The 26,594-nt window shown below is 38.3% G+C and overlaps 1 protein-coding gene across 6 annotated transcripts in view; it reads right to left on the bottom strand.

The window, feature by feature from the left end:
* Positions 1 to 9,740: 9,740 nt before the first annotated feature.
* The window catches only part of COL12A1 (collagen type XII alpha 1 chain), a 121,846-nt gene continuing 104,992 nt past the window's right edge, over positions 9,741 to 26,594 (bottom strand). For 3 of the 6 annotated variants that reach the window (XM_031667218.1, XM_017958025.3, XM_031667219.1), the window contains 9 exons: positions 26,429 to 26,482; positions 22,104 to 22,157; positions 20,588 to 20,659; positions 16,933 to 16,968; positions 16,769 to 16,835; positions 15,573 to 15,761; positions 14,554 to 14,622; positions 12,970 to 13,140; positions 9,741 to 10,779 (listed from right to left, as the gene is read on the bottom strand). In XM_031667218.1, coding sequence (XP_031523078.1) covers positions 10,604 to 10,779; positions 12,970 to 13,140; positions 14,554 to 14,622; positions 15,573 to 15,761; positions 16,769 to 16,835; positions 16,933 to 16,968; positions 20,588 to 20,659; positions 22,104 to 22,157; positions 26,429 to 26,482 — 888 coding nt within the window. In that variant the 3' untranslated portion in view covers positions 9,741 to 10,603. Of the gene's footprint in view, positions 11,964 to 12,969; positions 13,141 to 14,553; positions 14,623 to 15,572; positions 15,762 to 16,768; positions 16,836 to 16,932; positions 16,969 to 18,618; positions 19,465 to 20,587; positions 20,660 to 22,103; positions 22,158 to 26,428; positions 26,483 to 26,594 lie in introns of those variants that run through there. The other 3 variants (XM_021937469.2, XM_009205543.4, XM_021937470.2) reach the window with 2 other exon arrangements.

Raw genomic sequence — 26,594 nt, forward strand, 5'->3', positions numbered from 1 at the left:
ACATATACACCATGGAATACTATGCAGCCATAAAAAGGGATGAGTTTGTGTCCTTTGTAGGGACATGGATGCAGCTGGAAACCATCATTCTCAGCAAACTATCGCAAGAACAGAAAACCAAACACCGCATGTTCTCACTCATAGGTGGGAATTGAACAATGAGATCACTTGGACTCGGGAAGGGGAACATCACACACTGGGGCTTATTATGGGGACGGGGGATGGGGGAGAGATGGCATTGGGAGATACATGTGATGTAAATGACGAGTTGATGGGTGCTGACGAGTTGATGAGTGCAGCACACCAACATGGCACAAGTATACATAACATATGTAACAAACTTGCATGTTGTGTACATGTACCCTAGAACTTAAAGTATAATAATAAAAAAAAGAAAAATAATGACAATGCACTGTAAAAAAAAAAAAGAAATACATAATTTCAATTGATTTAAAAATTGTGAAACTATCTTCATTAACGACTTCTGACAGAGGTTAAGAAAATAAAACTATTCCCAGAGTTTTCCTGTTTCTATATCCCTTCATTTTCCTCCTCCACATTCTTCCATCTGACTAAATCAAGACAAACAACATTAGATGCTTCTGGTGTCAGATCCTATACAAAGGTCTTCACCATGATCCCCAGGAAGCATTTAGAAACCCAATTGCTATATTGAAACCAATTTATGGAACTATTGGATAGCAACAGTGGGGAGAGAAGACAGCATTTATTTAGTGACCAGTATGCTAGACATGTTCAAATATTATATTCTCTAACTCTGTTGATAAGAGTGAAAAGACTACAATCTACTACTAAAAGAGAAACAGGTGCTAACATTTAAAATAATGGAATGAAAACTGAAGAGAAATTAAGCAAACTTCCTCTCAACAAGTGGAACTAGAACAACCCTTATGAACTAGAATAACAACTACGGGGTGTCTCTAATGCCTTTTCACAAGATTTGTATCTAAATTAATTTTTTAATATGGTAAAAAATATTGCTAATATTGGCGTTAATCTCTCCATAACTCTAGAAGCATGAGGCCCAAGTTTTCAGGACTCAGGAATTGAAATGTTAAGATACTTCTTCAGATCACAGTTAGAAAGCATTGGCACCAAGGTTCCAATTCAGGTATGAGAGCAAAGTTTGCACTCCTAACTATGTTATTATTTGCATTAGTAATAGGATTATGCCTACATCACCACAGATAAACAGTGAGGACAGTGCAGTGTAGTAAGAAAGTACAGATTAGGCCTCTCTTTTATAGCTACCACGGCCTTGGGTAGCTGGTTAATTTTTCTTTGTGTTTTTTTCTCTCATCTGTACAATGAGGACAATAATACTTACAAGAATGTCTACATGAAGGTGTTGCAGGACTCTCCATAGCTCAGCTCAAGACGGAGTCCTTGTCACATGATCACGAAAAATTAGGCTCACATATAATTTAAAAGGGGAGAAAAATGGAATTTATTGGGCTAAAAGGGAAAAGAAAAGGAAACAGGGACTCTCCACAAAGGAAGCGTGAGAGTCTTGCAATACATGCTTCCCACTTGGCAGATTGAATTCCAGGTAACACCCAGGAAGAGGAAGGGCCAGGATCCTCCCGACTGCAAAAGGCACGAACTTCTGTGGTTCCACCCCATTGCACACTCCTCCCAGTGCAAAGGCCGGCTGGAGTTTCTCTGAGAACCCCTTCCCACCTGGCTATCCTAAAGGCACCTATCACCATGCCAGGCACAAAATAGTTCAGAAGTCTATTTTATTTCGGTCTTGAAAATATAAATGGAAACTATTTTATAACTCCATTAGAAGTTCTTTTAATATTTATATGTTCTTGCAACAATTACAATTTGCATTCTGTTCTAAATACATCTAAATACAATAACCAAGAAACTAAGAAGGTTGAAAATAAAAATACATTTTCTTTTATTAGAAAAATCTAAAGCTAGAAGGTATATGTAGAGGAAAAAATGTGTAAATTATGTTTGTTAGTTGGGCTCCACTTTGATAAATTGACCTTAATCAGCATGTCCCAGTGGCATTTGCTTTGAGTAATCTAAACACCAGAAATTGAAGCTGATAAATATCTCACATCTGCTTTAATTTGGCAACCCTAGAAAATGTTCTGATTAAAGGTACTTTCCATTTGGCATGCTTGTTTTATGCTATTGGAGTAACTTTAACTACAATCGAAAGCTGCAATGAGTGACAACAGTTCCCAACAGTACCTCTCTCCAAAAAACACCAATTTTATAACAATTGTAGTGTCTAACCATCCTGCCAGGTGTTGACTATTTGAGGTGAAACTGGGGGGGGGGGGGAACTCTTTTTTATAAAAGAAGATAAAACATCCATTCTTCTTTGTGGTATTTCCTGAATACCTGAGGCTTTTTTTTATTAATAGCTCAATGAGGCTTTGGAGCAATCTTTATACTTTATTTTCCAGTTATGCACCTAAAAGAACAGAAGGTAAAATTTTTCCTATAGTCTATCCAATTACCCCCACTCAGGTTACCTTGAATTTACAAATATAGAACAATATCATCAAAATAAGCCCAATTATATAATAGTCCAAAGTAAGGGATAATTAAGGCTTCTGTCATTAATGGCTCCAAAGTGAGCAATAATTAAGGCTTCTGTCATTGATGGCTCCCATACAGAGTAAAACAATCCCAGAGGCATCCTTCTCTGCACTGCAACAAAGCAGACACAAAGTCCGATGACACTTGAATTATCCAACTTACATACAGCATTCTGGTGAGTTTTAAATAGAGCGTTGTATAGCAGGAGAAAAGAGTTTGTTTCACCTGAAATCATTCTACAAATATTTATTGCGCACTACCTACATAACAGCATTGTGGGGGCTGCTGGACACACAAAGCCTGCCCTCATCAAAACCTGCCATCCAGCAGGAAAGGCAAACACTGAATAAAGTACTGGTATGATAAAAGGTATCAAAGGGAAAGTACATAGTATTAATATACATTGTAGGAATCTTGAACTTTGGAAGCAATAGAAAAGGTGTCCCAAAGAAAGTAGTATTACAGGAGCAATGTAAAGAATGTAATAGTAGGGCTTGACCAAATGAAGATAGAGAATGTTCCAGGTAAAAGAAATAGTGAAGGCTCAAGACTAAGGAAGGATTGGGCAGGATGTTCAATATAGTTGAAGAAAATCAACTGAAGAGATAAGTGAGGTATGATAATGTCAAAAAAATAGGAAGAGCCCAAATCCCCGCTGGTATTTGAGTCTTGATAAAGTTTCTGGACTAGACACCACTAGAAGAGTTTAAGGAATGCAATGATATGACCAGAACTGCATTCCTAATAATCATTTTGGCTGCTATGCTGTTAGAAAAATGGATTGGCAGGAGGTAAAAGTGGATGGAAGACATCAAATACAGACTCCTCCATAATCCAGACAAGACAATGGAGCCAAGGGAGAGAATGGCAGCGGGGAGGATACAGGGAAGTAAACTGTCCAGATAGGAGATAGGATTAAAAGGAGTTAGTGACTGGAGCATGGGGGAGGTGAGGTCACATTAATTCTTAGGTCTCTGCGTTAAACAATTGAAAGAATAGATACACTACTCACAAAGACAAAAAAAAAAAATCTTGCAGAAAGGCTAGTGAGGGGAGAGTAAAGGATTTTTCCTTGTTCAGATCAAATTTGAAATACCTCTAAAGCATCCAACTGGAGATGTTCCAAGGCAGTTGGGTATACAGGCCTCAGAAGAGAGGACTGAACTAAAGATATAGTAGTCAGCTTAAAGATGATACCCAAAGCTACAGAAAGAAGTAGAAAGTTTCCCATCCTGGCTGGAGGCAAGGTTGAGAACTATCACTCTAAGGCTATGGTTGGTAATCTATCTACATAATTGTGAAAGCATCCAGTTTACACGATAATCAGACAGAACTGAGTCTCATGCTCTCACCCACTCCTCAGGTCGCTGCTCAAAGAAGCATTTCCTGATCAGTCTACCTGAACTAGCACACATACCATGTACACCCATTATTTTCCATCCTCCCGCCTATTTTAATTTCCTTCATAGCACTTATTGCCTTCTGACTATATGCTTTGCCTATTTATGTATTGTCTTTTTCTGACTATAAAAATGAGATCCCCATAAGAAAAGAGACTTTGTCTTGGATTTTCTGTGTTCACTATAGAACCCCAGCACCACTTGAAATATATCTATCACTTAGTAAATGCTTAATTCAGTATTTGTGGAAGGAAGAACAAAAAAGGGATCCAGAGTTCAAAGAATAGGGATGCTGTTTTGATGAAGCAGAAGGAAAGGATATGTGCAGATGCCGGTGTTTTTGTAGCCTGCCGTAGAAAGGGAATGCTCCAGTTTAGCTTCATATTCCTATATGAAATAATCACTTCTATAGAAGTAGCATGAACTTTCCTGATCAGAATGGGGTACAGAGTTCTAGTGTAAAATTTTTTGGAAATAGTTGAGAACAAGGCTGGTCAAATTACTAAGGAGTGTTGGCAGGCAAGTTGAGGTTGGTCATCATGGATTTTTTCATAGACATAACAATCCGACCCAACAGGTGATTTTCCTCAACTGTGCTCAGCATCTGGGTATAGTCATGGAGATTACAACCAGCTGAGATCATCTAGAATTAGGGTTTTAATACACACTTTTGACAGGATAAAAGAGTAAGGGAATTTGGCTTATTTGGGTACCAAGATGCTAAACGGTATTTTTCCTTTTGACTCAGAATTGGCCAAATAGCTATAAAGATTCTAGCTATTCTAAAGAAAATTCTTTAGAATTTTCCACCCACATTCTAAAGAAAACCATAAAGCATATTCCCACAGGATTTCTAAGAGTTAGCAGAACTGGCTCTTCCATCTAAACTTTCACTCCACCACACCCAAGCAGTCTATATTTGCAAAAGATTGAGAGTCAAGAAGAATCCACTGAAGCAGGTAATCATTGTTATATGACAGAGTTGTGGCCTTTACCCTCCATTGTAGAAAGAGTGCTTCAAACCCTCACCCAAGTGAACTGTGTGAAGGAGGTTCTAAGGGAATCAGTCATAGAGATTGAGGAGTGCCTATAAAGGCATGTTATTCTGTAAGTGGATATCTATTACACAGTAGACTTGATTACCTAGCCTACAGGCTTATGTTCTTGAAGGGAGAAACATGAATGGCACAAGGCAAGCAAAGAGAAGCAGCATTTGTAGTGGAAGGCTCCTTTTATTTGGCTTAACAAGGATGCTTTAGTCTGCTGTGGTCAAATGAACATTTGGAAGGTAGCCAGACATGAGCCATCCTGCTGGAATACTTCCTAAAATAACTTTAGGCAAGGGGAATGGACCTTAGCAGTAAGTAGCTGTGAGGCGTTTCATGGAAACAAAAGCTGAGTGTACATTAGAAGAGGTCATTTTGAAAATAAATGGGCAGTAGATGGGGCTCCTGCAGGCTCCCTGAGACACCCCATGAGAACGGCAGTGTTTAGGCACCTGCCACATCCAAAAGAGGATTCTAGTGGCACAGGTTACGTGGAAGAAATCTTAACTCCTCTTTGTTCAATATGCTTCCCCTACCTAAACCTGGAGAAGCTGTAGTGAAAGAGCTGACGTATCCAACTCTGCAGTCCAAGTCCTAAGTCTAAGATCTGGCTTTAAGGTAGAAAGGAAAATAAATACTAAGCCAGGTTTGAGATTAAAAGTTTCAATTGGATTAAGTTGGACTAGACTGAATTGCAGTACTCATGCTTAAAATCATCCAAAAGAAATGGATCTGAGGTATGATAAAAGATAGAAAAATAATATTCATAGAACCTAACTGAAGGCAGTGGCTAAAGACAAACAAAGCTGGTTTTGTACCCCCTTAGAGTTAAGGCTGTTCAATAAACAGTGTTTTATGAGGACATGATTCCAAGCTGGATAAGAAAGGAAGTGAAGACAAGGAGGGACTGATGGATGGAAGAACATAGAAGATTCACTACATTGGTGTCATGATGAAGCTGAGGAACAGCTGCAGTGGGGTACTTGAGCAGATGAGCTGGAAGCCCCAGAAGAGCTCAGCGTCTAAATTAGTGATTTCAAAGTTGTGCCAGTTTGTAATGAATTCAAGTCCAAGTTAAGATCTTAGAGTTACTGAGTAGCTGAGGCTGAGTTATTAAAAAAAAAAAAAGATTAGTTGTTGAAACAAGAAGGTCAAATATTGAGGACGCTGAATTTGTCATCCAATATGGATGCTGAAGTGTCCCCAGAAGACGGCAGATATGAGGATGGAGAAAAGCACTGAGAGTCACGTACTAAAGCCGCTACTGGAGGCTTTACTCTGGAGGGCAATGTACCCCATGAAAATCAGCTACTACATTGCAAAGTAAATAGGTTACAATGATGTGAAGTTAGCGGTGAGCCTCCAATGATAAAGGCTTTTTGTAGGAGGAGGAAGACTTACTGGTCTGGAAACAGCACTGAGAAGTGAGGAGGACATGTCCCCACCTACCAACTTTGGGAGGCATAAAAAGTCTCTACAGTATTTTCAGAGTCAATCCAAGAGGTGCTGGGATTGTTCACTGTAGAGGCTGAGGATTTGGAGATGTTTGATAATAATGGAATAGGAATTCTAGGTGGTCCAGTGGGAAAGTTGGTGAGAGGAGGAATAGGAAATTGGCAGAGTCAAGATCTGCAGGGAAATCTGTATGCCACCTGAAGAATGTTGAGCAGGAGACATTGTTGAGTCAGGCTTGCATTTTAGATAAATCACCCTGACAGCTGTGTAGAAGACATTTTTTAAGGGGATTCAAGGCTATGGGAAGGGAGACCATTCAAGAAACTATGAATTATAGTCATGACAAGAAATCTCAAGGGTTTGAAACTGAGTAGTAATGAGATGATTAAGATATGTAGGAGCTCAATCAGCTAGACTTAATTGGATGTGAGAAGTGAAAGAAGGAAGTTTCCAAGGGCTCTCAAATTTCTAGCCTGAGTAACTTGGTGGTTGGTGGGGACAATGGAGGAAAATTATATTTATGGAGACAAATGTTCAGATCTGGACATCGCATGAAACACTAAAGCCTTGAGTTTACCTCCACTTGTCATTTCCCCTCTTACATAGCAACAGAGTAGCTGATTTTCAGGGAGCACATGGCCATCCAGAATAAAGATAACATTTCCCATTTCCTTTATGGCTAAATGTAGCCAAATGATTAAGTTAAGGCAAATGGTATGTAATATAAATTGTGTTTGCAACTTCCAGGAGGTGTCTTTAAAAGATAAAGCATTTTCTTCACCTCTTTCTCCTTCCTGCCGGGGAATATGGATATAACAGCTACAGCTCTATTAACCACCTTGGACCATAAGCCTAACTTGGCCATGGAAATCACAGAAAGCAGAGCAGCAAGATAGAAAGAGCCTGGTTCCTTGACTTCACAAACATGAGAAATAAAGACATTTCTACTTCTTTAAGCCACTATAATTTTGTAGCTTTCTGTTACTCACAGCTGAACTTAATCCTAATAAATACCAGATGTGTTAAGTTTGAGGTGTCTGTGGAACTCAATGAGGGGTAGGCAGTACAGCTGAATATACTGATATAGAACTAGGCAAGAGATCAGGGTTAGAGACAGGAAACACAGGTTATTCTCTAAAAGCTAGTCCATATGATTTTTTTTCCCAATAGCCTTCGGCAGCCTGATCTAAGAGTGGAAAAGCTAATAAATGTTTACATAAATAGATATTCAGATCTAAATCCATTTTCTCACTACATGTGTAAGATAACTTAAGGATCAATATTACTTTGTATTTAAAATATTGCCTTGGAAAATAAAAGTCACTGCAGCAATTTTGTATACAACTAGCTAGTGTTGATGAGGCAGACCACATGAGGATAGTATAATCACAAATGCCTTTTTGTTAGGGAGAAATGATGATTAAAACCAAATGAGGAAGAATTGTACGTGCCAAATGCAGTGCAATAGATATAATGAATAACAAATATTTAGGGACAATTATATTGACCTTTTTTGCACAAAAAATAAAATGTAAGCTTGAGCAACTGCCCACGCAGCAAAATTCTGTATAGACTCAAAAATGGGTGCTCATGTACTTAAGAAAATATATGTGCAAATTTCTGTTACACTTGCTAAGTCATTGTACAATAGTCTATAAAACACTCAGAAATTAGGTTCCATATAAATGCTATTTGTAAATTTTGAAATCATTCCCACTGTAGACTTCATTAGAAGCTACAACTTCACATTTATTTCAGGTTGAAATAAATTTCTGAAAAATAAAAGCCCTAGTTCCAAATATACATTACACACAAGGAATTTCTTATAATGCTTCCAAATGGAAAAGGCTAGAAAAAGTGTTTCAAGTTGTTCTGTATTCTTCTCAAAAAAAGTTTGGATAAATAAACCAGCACCTATGTGTTAGATTTCTTGTAGTTTTTCCGTGAGTTTTTAAAGACAGACTATCTGTCCTCTTCTCCCCATTGTTTAATCTGTATGTGCTCAATCAAGGATTATAAAAATAATTTTAACACAGAATCCAGCAAACACAATTAAGAAGTAAATATACTATGAAAATAAACATCACAACAAGCATCTCACCTAGTTATTAATTTTGTGCTTAGTCCCTGGTTTGGATTGCCTCAGCCCCGAGTTCTCAGAACAGAATAGAAAGTGGTTAATCAGTGCATTGCCAATATGAAGACTCAAACCCACATCTAGCCAATGAGAGAAAGTACAATTTCTTCATGCCTTGAATCCACGTGGCCCTGGGACTCCATGGGGTCAGCGGCTGAGGACCCACCCATCGTCAGGCTCTTGATACACATGTTCTTCATCAAGGAGCATCAGCATCCCCAGTGAATCAGAAACTAATCAAAATAAATTGATAGAACTTGGAAGTTTGAAAACTCCTGCCCAGAGAGTAAGATGGGAGTGGGGGAGGCCATCTAGTGATAAACTAGATTAAGAATCACAAGGCCCAGAGTCTTAATCTTGTTCTGATATTAATTAGCAGTCTGTTTCTTCCCAGCAAAGCAAAATAACTGGGTTGAACTAGGATAGTCTTGGTAGTACCTTTTAGCTTTAAAAGTGCACGTGTTGGGAATTACAAGTGAATGCTATTGAGTTTAGCAACCTGCTTGATGCCTCCTAAATGTAATGCATTCATGTATCATCTGTTCGTTTTGATCCTCATCTCCAGGAGGTATTTAATTCAGATGTTTTGCTCTGTGGAAAACTTCCTATCACTACTCCTCTCTCTTCAATTGATATTGGTTCTTTCAAACCGACATTTACATTGTTTTTCTTGATATTTAGAATGGTTTTATTGCATTTGTAAGCGGAAAAGGAAGGCATCGCTAAATGTAAAATTTTCCGTTAAGGAATTTTCCTTCTAGCAATTAAACACGCTTTTGGGTTAAGTATGGTATAGAAAAGTGATTAAATGCATATGAAATCATGTGGGTTATTAGAGATTATTTGGTTGTTTGGCGTCTCCTAGGATACGTAGTTGTTTTTCCACCAACCCACACATCCTCTATATTCCTAATAAAGCCTTTGGAATCTGTTGGGCTTTTTAAGGCTCTCACCACTCTCTTTCTATGACTTCACCGTATCATTAAAAATCTAAAGTTATTTAGCATAATTTAATAGTATTAGCAAGATTTGTAACCGTATCCAAGGATATGAACTTGTTTGTTGTAACAACCACTTGAGGCAGTCCAAAAGGCCCTTCAAAGAAAGAAACATGCCATGTCAAATTTTCAGTAGTTTTATTGAAAAATGCCTCTTTTGTTTCAGAAATAAATAATATAAGGCAGTGAAATTCACAATCTGCAGTTAAAATATAAAAGCAGCAATTCTATGTTCATAGTCTTGCAAACGTTTTCCAACTGCTTTTGATAACTAAGAAATATTATATTCTGAAAAAAGTTCATACTAAATATACAACACAAACATGCAATTACATCTCTGCAGAATAATCTGCAATTGGGCATAAATGTTAGTGTGTCTAAAACAAGGAGGTTTAAGGCAATATGGAACTGTATCCCGTTGATGCACTAACTTCATCTACATGGCTTAAGGTTGGTGGTTGTTAAAGAGATGTATACGAGCATTCTATGCCCCGGTGTATAACAGAGATAGAAGAGGAAGATAAATAATTGCAATGGAGTTGACGTTTCCCTCCTTTTTGGTTTTAGGAGGGGAATTATTTGAATAGTGGTGTAATTGAATTGCAGATAAGTATAGCAAAAGATAAACTGCCCGCTCGAAATACTCAGTAGCTCTGGGTTCCAGAACTTACTGCTTTACCTAAGAGTTTCACTGAGGCTGCCCGCTGTGCTAAGTAAAGGCACACGGCATGTTCTGTCTTTGCAGCTTTTGTGAACAAAGTATTTTGCAAGCATTTCAAGGGCAAAGGCAAAAATGTCTACAGACTGCGTGCTTGGAGCTAGGCTTCCTGCAGAAACAAGGTTCTCTACAATCAGAAAGGGTACTCCAGGATGAGCAACGCTGGAAGAAACACCGCAGAAAAGACGTACACTGCTCTATCTGACCTGTAAATGAGAATTTCAACACCTCCCCCCAGCCTCGCGGCGCGGCGCGTGGTCTCTGGTTCACTGCCCGGGTCCGTGGGACAGGGCGCGCCGCCAGCGCCCGCGGGGCTCAGGAGTCTCTTCTGCAGGCTCGTCTGCGCCGTAGTCCTCATATTCCGCCGTCCGCTCGGGCTCCACCGGCACGATGAAGGGCTCGCGCTCAGGCAGGTAGGCCCCGCCCTCGGGCACATAAGGCTCTGTCCGATTCAACATTACAGTTATGGCATGATTTGGAAGGCACACACACACAGCAAAAGCTAAATCATCACCCGCAGTGATGGCACTCCAGTCTTAATCTCATAACTATAAATAAGTTACAATGTCCCAATTACTTCCAGAGAATTTGGTGATAATCAAATAATGAAATGGCACTGTCTTAAAAAAAAAAAAAAACCTTCAAAAATCCAGCAGTAAATACAATCATTGCACAAATACCTGGGAAGGGTCAGAGACTGGACCAAAAAACTGTAAACGCAGTACCTAAGTAGGATTTTCACAAATCCCCAAGTAACTGTTCATGCCTTCAAACTCCTCAATTCAAAGAACAACTTGGAAAGATGAGGAGGTGAGGGAAAGTTTTATTGGCTCCTAGAAACTGAACTCGGGGGGTGAAAAGCAACTATCACCAGGTAATATACAGTACATGACATCTTCTGTGGCTGTACCTCACACTAACTGAGTTACAGCTGGTGGGTGAGGAACACCAGTGACTACAGCAAAACAGGAAGAAAAGGTGATTTTAAACTTTGGTTTGAAAACTGCAGTTACAAAACCCAAATGAGAGGACACGGACAAAAAAGTAACAGAGACAGATGCCCTGAATCAGACACATCGCTAACAAGCAAGAGATGAGGAGATTCCATTTGGTGTTATTCCGGCATAGAGCAAGCGGCAGGCTTTGATGCAGAAGCTTTTTGTAGAATTGTTAAGTGATTTTAGTCGACAGGATCACATACAAATCATTTACAAGCCACAATTAGTTTATTATTTACATAAGACATTTCTCTTTAACCAGGTTAATTGTTTTTCTTAAAATGGCATAGTCTCCTCTGGTTAGTAGTTTTATTATGCACCTCTTTCACAACTGAGGCTCCTCATGGCTGTGTGTTGGAACTTTTTTAAAATAATGTTTTTCTACATTATTACTGAAATGCATCAGGCTTATAAACTGACACCACTGCTTTTGTCTCATTCAAGTTAGTAAAAAGAGTCTCCACCCTCCTTTGTGATGTCGACCCGGTTCGTTAACCATTATCTGTGGTGAGATTTCCATACAGACTCATTTCCTAATAAGCACGTGCGCAAACATCTCAGAAACAGGATTTTCATGTATTCAAACTGTAAGCAGCACTGGCGACTTAGAAAATGTGTTAGCCGGAACCTGAAACAGGTCAAAGATGATAGTTTTTAAAAGTTGAATGACTAAGTAAAAAATATAAATACACATCCATCTACGTATGTAATGGTTAAAGTATATATATATATCCATATATTTTTAGTTATTCTCACATCCCATAAGGAGGTGGTAATTTAAATTTATTTTATAAAGAATTAAATTGCAATTCTGTGAATGGGTTGCATGATATATACATTAAGATTTATTACTTTTGGTCATATGTAATTATGCATTTAAATATATAGATATATAGATATTTAGATATTTAGATATTCAACTACTCATGCACTATTTGAAAGTAGCAAATCATATCAAACAGCAGTATCATTTTTAAAATTTGCAAGATGCTTGAGGGTGCACTAATGAAATGGTAGCCATCGACCACAGCATGACTATCTTATTTCCAGATTGGCATATCTCCCCAGTCCTCACATCCCACAAAATCAGGTATAGGAGACTTCTGCCCTCTACAATTGTCAAACACTAGAATTTCATTAACAATCTTTTAAAACAATTATTAAGTCCCATATTTTATAAGTATTAATTCTATGGCTAGTATGGGACAGTTAACTATGTTCAGTCGTCTACACCATATTATCACATAGTTTGCCTATAAATTAGATTTCCAAAACAATTTTTAAATACATATTCTTGGCATTTTACAGTTGTGTTTAACAAATCCCTGTTCCCAAACTTTGAGAAAAGAAAAAAAAAAAAGTCAATTGAAGTCCCAAGAGAAATAAGGGGAGGTTTATGATGTGATTTGGTAAATGCAGAAACATGGGGAAAAAAAGAAAATAATTCAATCCTAATAGTGAAATAATGTTGTATGCTATGGTAGCGAACACTCTTACTATATACAGTCAGAACTGAAAGAGTTGTTATCTTCAAGACATCTTCAAATCAACCTTCCTTCAAGCCTAAGGAACTTCATTTCCATAAAGTTCTTTACTTCAGGTGAATTGGAGTTCCTACAATGGCAACAACATACCTGGATAGCCTTGTCCATTGTATGGGATGCTGGCGCACTGAGACGAATCACAGTATCCAGGAGGACCCGGGGGTCCTCGGATACCTGAGTTTCCAGGACGGCCAGGGGGGCCAGGGGGACCTCTTGAACCTGTGGACCCTGGTGGACCTGTTCTGGATTCTCCTTGTGGACCTAGTGTGGAGTTAAAACAAATGTATTTCCCCTCTTGTCAAATACAACTCCTGAGGTAGCAACCAGTACTTTAAGTGGTACCTCTACTACCTCAAGATTAGACAATTTACTATTGTATGGTAAGAAAATGTTTCCTTAAGAAATACCCAATATGAACCAAGGTGTAATGGAACTTTCTTACCAATGACTCATCAGAGTTAATGCCAAAAATCTACTACTTTAAGTATTTTATCACAGAAAATCTGTTTTAATAAGAATTCAGCCAAACCAGAGATATCAGTGAGTTCTTTAGTTTGCTCCCACCCTCACAGAGAAAAGAGCACCTGAAGGAAACAGCTCTGTTAGGCAGCCACATTGAGCTGCCATCAAAAGAGGGCAGTGTCTGCTCCACACCTCCAGACTATGTGAAGCAATGTTGTTTCTGGATCAATACAGTTAACATAAATGGAATGATTTAGCCACAGGGCTGTCCTTGGTTGCAAGGGTATCATGTGCCTTATAATGAAAAAAGAAATCATTTACAACCTAGTAAACAAAATGCATCAGACAACCAGTATTCCTTTCCAAAATATAAAAATGCTTTGGGAGAACAGTGAATGAAATAATATCTCAGGCTTTTTAGTGAGGCTATGTTTTCTCAGTCTAATAGCCCCATATTGAAGACTACTGGAGAAAACAGGAAATATAACCATCTTTAAAGGCTATGAGGTCAAAATAGGAAAAGAAAAGGAAGGAAGGAAGGAAGGAAGGAAGGAAGGAAGGAAGGAAGGAAGGAAGGAAGGAAGGAAGGAAGGAAAGGAAGGGAGGGTGAGGAAAGCATGGGAAGGAGGGAAGGAAGGAGGGAAGGAGAGAGAGGCAATAGCAACCCTTTAGGCTTAAAATCTACTCTATCATATATTATGTTATAGTTAATGGTTTTAATTATAACCTTTTCATTTCTTTAACAAAGGGAACATGAAAATGAAGCTATGGAGGTTGAACTTCATGCTAAAACATATGCCATGGTAATAAGAATGCTTGAAGCTCTAGTAACAGGATGAAGTTGGCCAGGAGTGGTGGCTCATGCCTGTAATCCCAGCACTTTGGGAGGCCGAGGCGGGCAGATCACGAGGTCGGGAGATCAAGACCATCCTGGCTAACACTCTACCAAAAATACAAAAAATTTAGCGGGCTTGGTGGTGGGCACCTCTAGTATCAGCTACTCAGGAGGCTGAGGCAGGAGAATAGTGTGAACCCAGGAGGCAGAGCTTGCAGTAAGCCGAGATCAAGTCCTGCACTCCAGCCTGGGCAACAGAGCAAGACTCCGTTTCAAAAAAAAAAAAGAGTAACAGGATGAAGTTGTGAATCTCTTTGGGACGGTGTGCCCTCTCAGTGTTGATACTCTTTGCCTGTTTAATGTACTAGCAAACCTACCTGGGGGTCCAGGCAGCCCCCGAGGTCCTGGAGATCCAGTACCCCTTTCACCTTTCTCTCCTGGCAAACCTAAGGAAGGAGAGAAAGAGAAAGCACAGGGGAGAAATTATCTGGAAACATGTAATTTTCATCTTAACTGATAATATTTGATTCAAGTAATTCATTTCCTTAGTGAAAGCAGAACCTAATTTTTCACAGAAGTTCACTCTTTAAGCCAAGTTCTTTCTAGACATTTGTGTAATTCTAGATTCATGGCTGAGAAAAAATTTGGCTACAAAGCAGGGGAAAAATTATTTGAAGTAAACAAACATGTCTAATGTATTTTTAAATAGTAACTAGGACCAATCATCCTGAAGAAATAGTTATAATATCTCATTGAAAAACATATTAAAGGTATTTTGTCTTTAGCAGCCCTATTAGCACAGCAGCCAAACCAGCAGAATTATAGAAACACGTAGGTTTTCTCTAGAATATTAAGTACTCCTTTGACAAAAGTGGGTACCCAGAGTCCTGAAATATCTGGAATCAAATAGTCCTATTTTTCTGCTTTTCCTTCAACTGCACTTATCTACACCATGAAATTAGAGTCAAACAAACATACAAGACCAATGCCAGACCCTGAATAAAGGAACCAAAATAAGTTAGATCTAAAACTCTAGGGCTGCCTAAGAACATTCAGTTGCTGCTCGACTCTTGCCACGGTCACAGAGAGTAATAAGATTTGGGTAGCTGATTTAGTTTGCCAAGATAGAGGTTTTCCCATTAACAACAACGAAAGTCAGAAAATAGCATTATCTGAGATCTGATAGCATTAACTGAGATCTGATAAAGACATGCCATTTTTCTAAGACATGGATCCCTATGGCCTGTGAGTTGCCTGACAGCTCTTCGGAGGCTGTCCAAACAAGACTAGTGAAAGTAGTTTGCCTAGGTCACCTTCCAGACACCTTCAACCTGTCCCAGCTCCTACGTTTGCAAATTCCTTCCTTTATCGCAATACAGAAGCCAGAAATGCCTACCTCGTTCCCCAGGGGGTCCCTGCATCCCTGGTGTGCCCGGGAAGCCTGGCCGCCCCCCAGGTCCAGGTTCTCCTCTGGCTCCTGCGCTGCCAGGAGGTCCCGGTGGACCCGGCGGGCCTGGCTGGTTGCGACTGGAGTGGTAATCATTTGGAATCTGATTCAGCATCTGATTGAATCTGTTCATCTGACCTACAAGTAGAAATAAGGCTTGTTAGTAAGAAATGCAATAAAGGAGGGATGAGAGAGTGAAACTGTTTTAGTGTCTAGTGAAATCCATCTCCATTCTGCACCCCTTCCAGGAAACAATCTAATTAGAATCCTAAAAATAAAATTAAGACAGTCTAATCATCCAGGACAAAATAGTCCCTGATAAATAATTGTTTCCACAAAATGCTGACCTATAAGCCACAAACACTACTACAAATATAAAAAGTTGTTAAAGTTTAATATGGCTCTGAAATAAAGTCTTGAGGTTTGCCAGGTGACATCACTCAGAAGAAAACCTTTTGTATAATTAGATAATTCTACAATTGTCTGTATATCTAAGGCAATGATAATCAGGTTTCAGTGCAAACTGGAATTGCCTGTGGGGCAACTTGAAAAATCTGGATTTCTGGGCCTTATCTCCAAAGACAATGATTCACTTAGCTTAGGACATGGTGCAGGAACTCTCACTTCTAACAAGCAACATAGGTGATTCCAAGGCAGGTGTTCCTCAGTACCACACAATGAAAAACATTGATTAAGCCTTCTCAAAGAGCGAGTTCTGGATTTAAGGCCCACACCAGTCTGCAGGTACTGAGCTTCATTACTTAACAGGCCTTATAGAATAAGAAGAGCCTGTCAAAAACAGAGAGGCCAGAGTTTCCTACCAAAAACAACTTTCACTGATCAAATTAATCTTCGTGAGCCCCTTCCTTAAGGTCATAAAACGACTTAAAGGTCATAACTTAAAATATCCAATGTCTTAGAACTTAAGTTTGCTGCTATTATTGTACCTTGGTTTATTATTTTATTTTAGTGACAATCTTTAAAATATCACTTTTAAGCAGATGCAAAACTGACAATGTATAAAAACAAGAGCTTATCAAAATGAAAGAGAAATCTATCTCTTTAGAAACTTTATGACCCAAACTCTGCATTTTCTGCAATTAATTTTCAAACAATTCACATAGTAAAAAGAAAAGAAACATTACCACTTATCAATTGTTCACAGACTTGTCTTGCAACTGCTCGCATCATGTTCTGGGAAGCAATGTCTCCCTTGTTAAATTAATGAGAATGATTAGCATATTAGTTCTATAATTTTAGACTTCAATGTTTAACACACAAACGTAAGATTTTTTAAAAAAATACATACCCTATCACCTTTTTCTCCTTTCAACCCAGATGGACCCTGAAAAATATGAATTGCATACATTAGAAACTGACAAACATACTCTAAAATGATGCATGAATGCACATAATGATGAAAGAGAACAAGTTCTGTTTTCTAAAGCATTAGCAAAATGACACATCACATTTATATCCATGTTACTCACATTCTGCTTTTCTATAAAAAGGAATCTAATCTCTCTCTCTCTCTCTCTCTCTCTGTCTCTGAAGCACCTCCAAAACAGTGGACAGATGTGAATTTTGTGGTCACAATTGTAAAAGTTATGGACCATGCACACTTTTTACAATGCAATTCATGATACATATGGAACTAAAATACATATGAAGATTGCCCTTGTGTTGCCATACTTTGCTTTGTATCATCATGGTTGGTTATCTCAGCTGGTTATTGTGGAACGTCCATGAGATTAGTCTCCATTCAGTCTCACTAAGAACCAGCAGGCTTTTGTGAGCTACTTAGCTCAATATATATCCCTTAACTTCATTGAGTGATTCTTTGTACATTTGAGATGAAAGAAACTGGATTGAAGCTGGAAACCATCATTCTCAGCAAACTATCACAAGAACAGAAAACCAAACACTGCATGTTCTCACTCATAAGTGCGAGCTGAACAATGAGAACACATGGACACAGGGAGGGGAACATCACACACCAGGGCCTGTCAGGGATTCAGGGGTTACGGGAGGGATAACATTAGGAGACATACCTATTGTAGGTGATGGGTTGATGGCTGCAGCAAACCACCATGGCACATGTATACCTATGTAACAAACCTGCACATTCTGCACATGTACCCCAGAACTTAAAGTATAATAACAAAAAAATTCTACAATAAAAAAGAAAAGAAACTGGGTTTCTCTCTTAATGAATAACTCAATCTAAATGATCCTACATCTAAATACAAGCATAGAATATTTAGCCCTACACTGTCATAAGCCTCTCACCATAAGAGATATTGGAAAAGTTTTCCTTAGAATACAGCAAGTTTTTGTCTTTCGGTAATATATTTCCAGGCTGCCAACTGCTATCACCGAAGGAACATCTAAATCATTGACAAATCAGGTAATATCCCATACCAAACCACTTCTCACCGTCTCCATGGAAACCACCGCAGTCCAAACCAAGACTCTTGCCTGAAACTACTCCAATAGCCTCCTAACTGCTCTCCCTGCTCCCCATTTTGCTACTTTATAGTCTATTCTCCACACAAAAACCAGAATGATATTTTTTAAAGAAAAATTAGATCATATCACTCCTTTGACTCTAAGAGCCTTCCATCCCATTCCCATCACACTTAGAGGAAAATAATAATTCCTTATCATGGGCTACATGGTCCACATGATCATCTATGCCTAGCTATCTGACCTGATATTTTATCCCTCTCCATTTAACCCCCTTCACTTTGGTACCCAGACCTGTTAGATGTTCCTTTCATATGTCAGACCCATTCCTCAGCCAGGGCTTTCATTCATGCTGTTTCCTCTGGCTGAAACCCTCTTTCCATAGATCAAATAGCTTTCTCCCTCATTTCATCCCAATGTCACCTCGTCAGAGAGGTTCCTGGATGACTGTATCCGAAATAGCTGCCTTCCCACCACCACAATCATTCTCTAACCCTTTACTCTGTTTCTTGCTTCTTTATGATACTTATTATCATGGGAACCTATATTTACATGGTTTTGTCTATATCCGCCCCCCCTCAGAATGTCTATGAAGGCAAGAACTTTGTCTTGTTTGCTGTTATATCACCTGACCCTAGAACACTGGCTAGCATATTATAGGCACTAAACCAATACGTGTTTATTAATGAAGTATTCTATGAACATCTCATGGAAACATCTCCTATAGAATATCAAGTATTATAAGTTAGCAAGAAGATATCAACTGATTATAATAGCTAATGACATAAGCTAACAATGATTAAGCCAAGCTCTCTGCTAAGACCTATATATACCTATCTGCTATGTTTGGTTTCATAAATAAGAGGAAGGTAAGATAAAATAGAGAAGAAAAAGAGAGGAAATTTGCTACTTTTGAAGGACAAGGAAAATGAAGAAGAAAAGGGAAAGTGCTGGGATCTAAATAAATGTATACCAAATTATAATTATCATAAGAAAAACCGGAGTTGTCTATTTCCTTGCCAAAAGTATTAGATTTTTGTGGAAACACTAATATTATTGTATTTGGAGCATTTTGCAAGTGCAGGATTTTTTACATTTACTGCTATTTTGAGATTGTTCAGATGTGATTTTTAATTTATTGGCACCCTGAGATTGTCCTATTGTTCACGATTTGTAGACATCATCTTTATTTCCAATATTTAGAGATCATATTTCAAGTAATAGCTGTAGACATTTCTTTTAGGCGTCTAGCTACAGCCATCAATTATATGAGTAATATTCTTATATAAGACACTATTGAGGTCATAGTAAAACAAAATGAAATGCTGAATGGGTAGAAAAGTTTCATATACTTACAATTGCTCTTGCAAAGTTTCTACCATGATCCATTGAGGAAAAGAGAGTAATAAAGTCACATGCTAGAGTACACACAGATTTTAAAGTATTTAGGTTGGTGCAAACGTAATTGCGGTTTTTGTCATTCTTTTTAAACTAATATACCAGGAGTCCTTCTATCTTTATGTTGCTTGCTTAATTTTATGAACCATACAAGGCAAGCCCTATCACATAAATGTCCAATACGAAGTCTGTCTGAAATTACTTTTTTTAAACTTGGGTTTGTGTAATTTGAACAATACTTTAAAAAGGAGAAATTCTGTCCAGAGAAAAGCCCTGATAAATTTTTGTCACTGCTAATAGTTGGACTTAATTGTCTTTAAGATAAATTTTTATATTTCAGGATGCTATTCAGACAAAAAAAATGCTTAAATAAATTCACACTTCATAAACACAAAAAAGGAAAAGTTCATAAAAAATATGCAGCCCAACAGTCATTACAAATAATTGTGGATATTTTAGACACTTCAAATTCAGTTTTGGAGATACTAATTTGGAAATACCAAATATGTGTACTACTATCTCAACTACTATTTTAACCAAAATATCTGCATAAGAGAAAGTTAAATGGGGTATAAACTGGGGCAGGACAGTATTTAAAAAGTAAAATGATCAATTAAAGTTAATAAATAACTTTAATTCTGGTTCTGATGTTCTAGCCTCCTCAATTAGATAGAAAAGAACGGAAAGCTGGATAATGCCACAAAAGGGTTAATATTAGCAAGCTAGGGATGGAGGCGCTGTACACCATCATCATGTATTTTTCCATCTTAAGCAGCATACCACTCCTAAGTAAAAAGAATCATTTTGCTGACCCAGCTCTGAGTGTTTATACAGTGCAGAAATATGTGTCTTGGCTCATAATCCCATTCTCCTTTTAAAGAAACCCAGTGACCACAATTTTCATCCCAGAATATTATAACAACCCAGAGAGAAAAATTTAGAACTGGTACCAAGTAAAATCCATGAGTTTAGCATGGTTTCAACAAATGCTTCAAACACATTACAGCAGAGATAACCTAAATATGACAAAGGCTTGCAGTTCTCATTATTTATTTCCACAGTGAAATGACTGTCAGTAGACATGCAAGCTGTCCACTTACTGGTCTGCCATGATCTCCAGGTTTTCCCGGCTTCCCACTTGGTCCTGTGACTCCCGGGGAGCCTGGGCTTCCCTACAACACATGGAGAGGGAAGGGGACTGTTATGACAAAGAGAAAATCCCATCTAAAGAAAATGAATACAGCTTGTTTTAAAAGCGTTTAAATGAAACAACTCATAATTACACATTCAGGAAGAATAAAACCAAATTTTAAGATAACATGAAATAAAAAACTCTTGACAATTACAGTGCAATCCTTATGGACTATATAGTTTTAAAATATATTTTGAGACCAGTTGAAAAATACATGCATACGTATACAATCAGTTTCACAATTTAAGACTGTGATCCTAGTAAATTGGTTACAAAGTGGATTTGCAGAAAGCAATTCCTTTTTTTTTAAAGTTTCCTACTACAAGACCAGACAATCTTTCAAAACACAGAAGTTGAAAATTTGGGCTGGAGAAGAATTAAGAAGGTGGCCAGTTTTGTGCTAAGTTGGGCACCATGGCGGTAGAGTCTTCCCTTGTCTGCTGAGAATTGCACTCTCAGCTTAGAAATTCATTTTTCCCTTTGGAGCATTCTCCACACTTTCATTCCCTTCCATCATGTCAGCACCCTTAACCCTACCAAAATCATAAGATTTTCTCCCTGTTGCTTTTACCACAGCTTCCAGACATTTTGGTCCTATATTTAATAGAATATTTATAATATGTACTGGCCAATACGTCATGTTCTAAAGCCTAAAATTTTCTTAACATGGAATGTTCAGATTTTGTCAAGCAATCCTTTACTCCATTGATTACGCAAGTGTTAATCTCTACAGTAAACACTTAACGTGAAAGTTTGCTGTGCATTTAAATCCCCCATTACCTAAAGATCTATATTTGAAACGTAAATGATACAATTATTTTAACATATGCTCTTTAGTCTTCATATCCTGCCACACAGACATGGAGGCTATCCATCACCTCAAACAATTTTACTGGGATCTCACCTGGATGCAAGTATACAGATGGCAGTTTCAAAATCATTAATTTAAGTATTTTCCCCAATATCTTAAGTTGAAGACCTTTTTAGTTGCAGATAAAACTGACTTCCTCAGAACAACTGATGGCTGTTCAATAATAAATGTTCTTAAATTTTAAATGTTATAGCCACAGATTCTTAAAATTCTGTAACAGGAAATAACTGAACCACTGAGGTTATAAAACCCAACCACTCAATGTAGGGATGAAGAAACTGAGGCACCAACCAGCTAGTAGCTAGTTAGTTAGGGATTTTTTTTTCTTTTTCTCAAGTGTAACTTGATTAAACAGAAAGATTCCATATTTTAACACATCTGTTTTCTCTAGCACATTTTGATGTAGGTAAATAAAAACACATTTCCCTCAATGATATACTCCACAGCACAGATTGAATGTGCTTCAAAAGCAGGTTACCTGGCTCTTCTCTAGCAAAATGGAGTGAGAGGGTCGGGGTGAAGGGCACAAAACTGAAACGCATTTAGTTCTTACCGGTGGCCCCGGTGGGCCCCTGGGTCCCATTGCACCATCTTTTCCAGTGAAGCCCTATTGTAAAAATGAAAGTAATTACAGTTAGGGAGGTCATGAGCAAGTGAAAAGAAAAGATGCTAAACAAGTTGCTAAAGCTGAAGGCTGAAGAGAAGGATTTAGCCCAACGTGCTGTTTGGCAGGTGAGCTTTCAATATGAAGGCAAAAAGCAAAAGAAAAAAAAAAGAAAGAAAAAAAATATTTTCAATTTAACTTATGCCTTTTACTGAATAATTAACTTCTATGCTCATTCACTTGTATAGTTATAAATAAAACAATTTTAAGAGCCAAACTAATCTTCTCTCAGGAAGGCAGATTCCCTTCATGAAGATTTTTTTTTTCTTTTGTAATAGCATAAAGAAGTCTAAAGGAAGATTTATACATTCTATGGAAAAATCAATGTCCACAGGTTGGCCCAGGAACGATGCAGGTGAGAGGAAAGGAAAGTTGCTGAGAAAAGCAAGTGGTATCATAAAAGATGATATTATGGTGGCAGAGTCTTCCTTTGTCTGCTGGGAATTGGACTCTCAACTTAGAAATTCATTTTTCCTTTTGGTGAATTCTCCACGCCTTCATTCTCTTCCATCATATCAGCACCCTTTACCCTCAACAAAACAGTAAGAAATCCTCCCTATTGCTTTTATCACAGCTTCCGGATATTTTAGCCATATATTTAATAGAATATTTATAATATATACTGGTCAATACATCATGTTCTAAAGCCTAAAATTTCCTTAAGATGCAATCATCAAACTTTATAAAACATTCCTTTACCAAATATGCAAATATTAAGCTCTGCAGTAAATATTTAACATGAATGTTTACTATACATTTAAACTCCCCCTTATCTAAGAATATATATTAAACATAAATAATAAAATTATTTTAACATATGCTCTCAAGTCTTCATGCCCTGCCATGCATACAGACATAGAGAAGTCTGTATGGAAAATCCTGATCACCCAATTAGAAAACTCCCTTCCTTATTCCCTGAGCAATTGCCAGACAGCCAGAGCAGGACTACTTATGTCTCCACTCCTGGTGAATTTCTTTCTTCCTCTCTCAAAAGAGGCAAAGCTGGACTGGGTGCAATAGCTCATGCCTGCAATCGCAGCACTCTGGGAGGCCAAGGCAGGAGGATTACTTAAGCCCAGGAGTTGAAGACCAGCCTGAGCAACATAAGGAGACCCTGTCACTAAAAAAAAAGTGAAAGAAAAAAAAATAGCCAAGCATGGTGGCACACACCTGTGGTCCCAGCTACTTGGGAGGCTGAGGTGGAAGGATCACTTGAGCCCAAGAGGTCAGGGCTGCAGTGAGCCATGATCACCACTGCACTCCAGCCTGGTTAAAAAAAAAAAAAAAAAAAAAAAAAAAAAAAAAAAACCGAGGCAAAGCTGTCTTAACTGCCCTCCACTCAAAAGAGAGGAAATCCTCAATCCTGATAATAAGCAGTTAATTTTTGCAGTGGTCTGTCTCTCTTCATCACACACAAAGGCCAGAACTGCCTCAGCGTCAGTTCACTAGGCAGGAATAGAGCACATCTCCCCACAGGCTTGATCTCTGGCTCGTGCGCCCGCATTTATATGTTATTTTTTTCTCTCTCTGTACAGTGCCAAATGACCTTCGCCTGGAATGAGTCATCCTGCTACCCAGTTAGCATTCACTCTCAACAGCAGATCTCTGAAATCCAGCCGAGGATTTCTGAGTCAGGTCATTTTTTAGAGATGTTGCATTCCTCTGTCAGAGATTTTTGCCTCATTTTCTGCAGAGTGTGAAAGTAATCGTTTCATCCATATTCTTGGATTTTCACAAAAGTCAACAATTTGGATCTCTTCCCGAATTAAGTATCCACACTTTTTATTAGTGCATTGACTTTACAATAGAAGTTTAAATTATTCTTTTTACTTTGTTGGAAATATTCCACTTCCCCCCCCAAAAAAGACTTTTTTCAGAAACTTTTAGAGATAAGATTTCAGCTGTTTGCTGGAAGATCTAGGCCTGACTAACAAAAAACAGATCCTAACCCTATCTGATGTAACATCCGTATCACTTCTAACGGCCACTTAAGAAAAAAATTCCCTATAATATTACTTGGACAATTTGAATAAAATTTCTTCTACCCAAGTTTCTCCAACTATATAGGATGCTCTTTTTCATTTTTTATGGTATCATATTTCTAAATAATTAATCCCCCTTTAGTCAGTCTAAGAACTTTCTGATCAACCATTTCCTTTTAGAGGAAACATATTCCTAAATTGGAGTGAAGAAGATTTATTGTGAAGTACTCAAAAAGGCTACCCATTATGCCATCTGCAGAACTTCCTACCACAATTTTATTTTATTCTTCAATTTTGGTGCAAGCCGCAGCAGTTATTTCCACTTCTACCCATGTGAGGGTGGCTGAGAAGACCGATGACCATTTTCATAGATACACATGTACAGATACCTGTATATGTGGTTCTTTGGTTACTTTCTAATAGCCCCCAATACTGTGCCTCATTTCAAAAATCGTCTGTGCGGAAGACGATCTCTGTATCTTGTTTCTCCCTACTTGATCCTGCTAACAAATTCTTCATTCCTCACCACAACTCTTGGCCTTGATCTCTTGTGCTTCCTTCTCTTCACTTCCACTACTGAGTTCAAGTTTTGTTTTGTTTCAGCTGAGATTCCTATCTCTCCAACTTTCTAAAATTGTTGATGCCCCACCAGCTATGCACCCTCCTTTTTGCATTAGTGGTCGTTTACTAAGCAGTAGGGAGGTACACAGGCTGTGAAGGAAAAGGGAGAACAGTATCCTGAAAAGTTCTCTTGCCCTCATCCCAGGGTGGCCTCACCACAAAGCTGGACACAGACTAGAATTTGAGAACAGAAGAGCACAGTCCCTTCCAGTCCCTTACTTTTCAAGGATGCAGTGACGCTGCCTGATGGTGACGTCTGTCTGAGCACCAGTCCAGAAAGGCAGTGCTGCTGGGAAGTATGCTAGGGACCCCGCCGTGTGTCTGCATGAAGCCCACATTGGGGTGGATGTGATGGGCACAAAGTTTCAGTCACAGCAGCAGCAAGCAAGTCAGCCCATCACCACTTCTCAACCGCAATATTCTGGGGTTTACTTTCTAATAAAGAAGACTGACTTGTCACCCTTGTACTCTCACTGTTGTCCTTTATTGTAAAATAAGAATTTTAAAAAAACCTAACGTGCCAGTCTCAAAAGAGTCAGAAGATGTATATGTCAGAACTACCTCCACATCCCATATCCCAGAAAATAGTTTTCTCTTTGACCTCTGTCGTATCTCTCCCCCAAACTCAAAAGGAGGCATGGGAACAAATAAAGTTCACTGGCATATCATCTACCATTTTGTATTATCTTAGGGCAAATCTTTGCTCCCTCTGAATGGCCTGCCTCTGCCCAGCGGCGTCTTGGAGGTGTTAAGGCTAATAGATCTATGTTTAGTGACAGCTGTTACAGTACTGGCTTCCTCAGATCCTGCTGCTAGTCATATATTTTAACTAGATTGATTAATCAAAATACAAACTACTCTCAGACTATTTTTGGAACCATAAGATGCTGAAAAGTCATTAGTTCCTTTGTTTTGCGAAACTCTTAAAATTTCTGGGTTCTTTTTATTAAAGCATTTGTGGTCTCCTGTGGAACCAAATGTTTCACATTATTGATGAATAGAGCATAGAGGTCATGTTCACCATGCTTCTCATTAACTTATCCTAGAGAAGACTGGGCTTCCTGTACTGCTTTTGTGCTAAGTCAAAACCAAACCTGAAAGCTGCTACCAATAGGAAAAGTTCCTACTAAATACCAGCTGTCTACCCCACCATCAAGGCCTAGAAGTGGTATTTGAGTTCTAAAGGTGTAGACAGGATGTCTTGAGTTTGTAGAAAGTGCTACGGGAGTCAAGGCTACCCTCATGGTTACAGAAAAGCTGCCTCATAACTAAGATTTTAATTTTAAGATTTAAAACAATTTGCTGAGATTCTTAAATCTCTTTTTAATCAGTTAAAACTCCTTTTCTGGACTTCTTTTTATGAATATGATACAGTCAGAAATTTTCTGAAAATTAAAATTTCAAAGACTCCCCTAGAGTCCCACCATTTTATTTCAAAGACCTTGAGATTGATCTGATGTTGGGTGGTCCACTGACATTAGCTTTGCAGCTTTCCACAAGATACATGATTCATTACCAGCCTTGCAAACTGGATTTTGAAGGGTTCTTAATTAATAGGCAACCATGTGACATCATTTCCAACATCATTATAGCCTGCCCAAGAAAACTTACTCTATCTCCTGGAGGTCCCATTGGTCCTGGTGGGCCAGGTAACCCTGGAGTTCCCTGCACAGAAGGAAACAAACAAGTGAAACATTATAATATACTTCCTGTGTGGGAGAGAATCCTTGCTCTTTTCCAAAATGTTTTTTTAATTCCAGAGACTCTGAAAAGAAAC

The sequence above is a fragment of the Papio anubis genome, chromosome 6, assembly GCF_008728515.1.
Source record: "Papio anubis isolate 15944 chromosome 6, Panubis1.0, whole genome shotgun sequence".
NCBI lineage: Eukaryota > Metazoa > Chordata > Mammalia > Primates > Cercopithecidae > Papio > Papio anubis.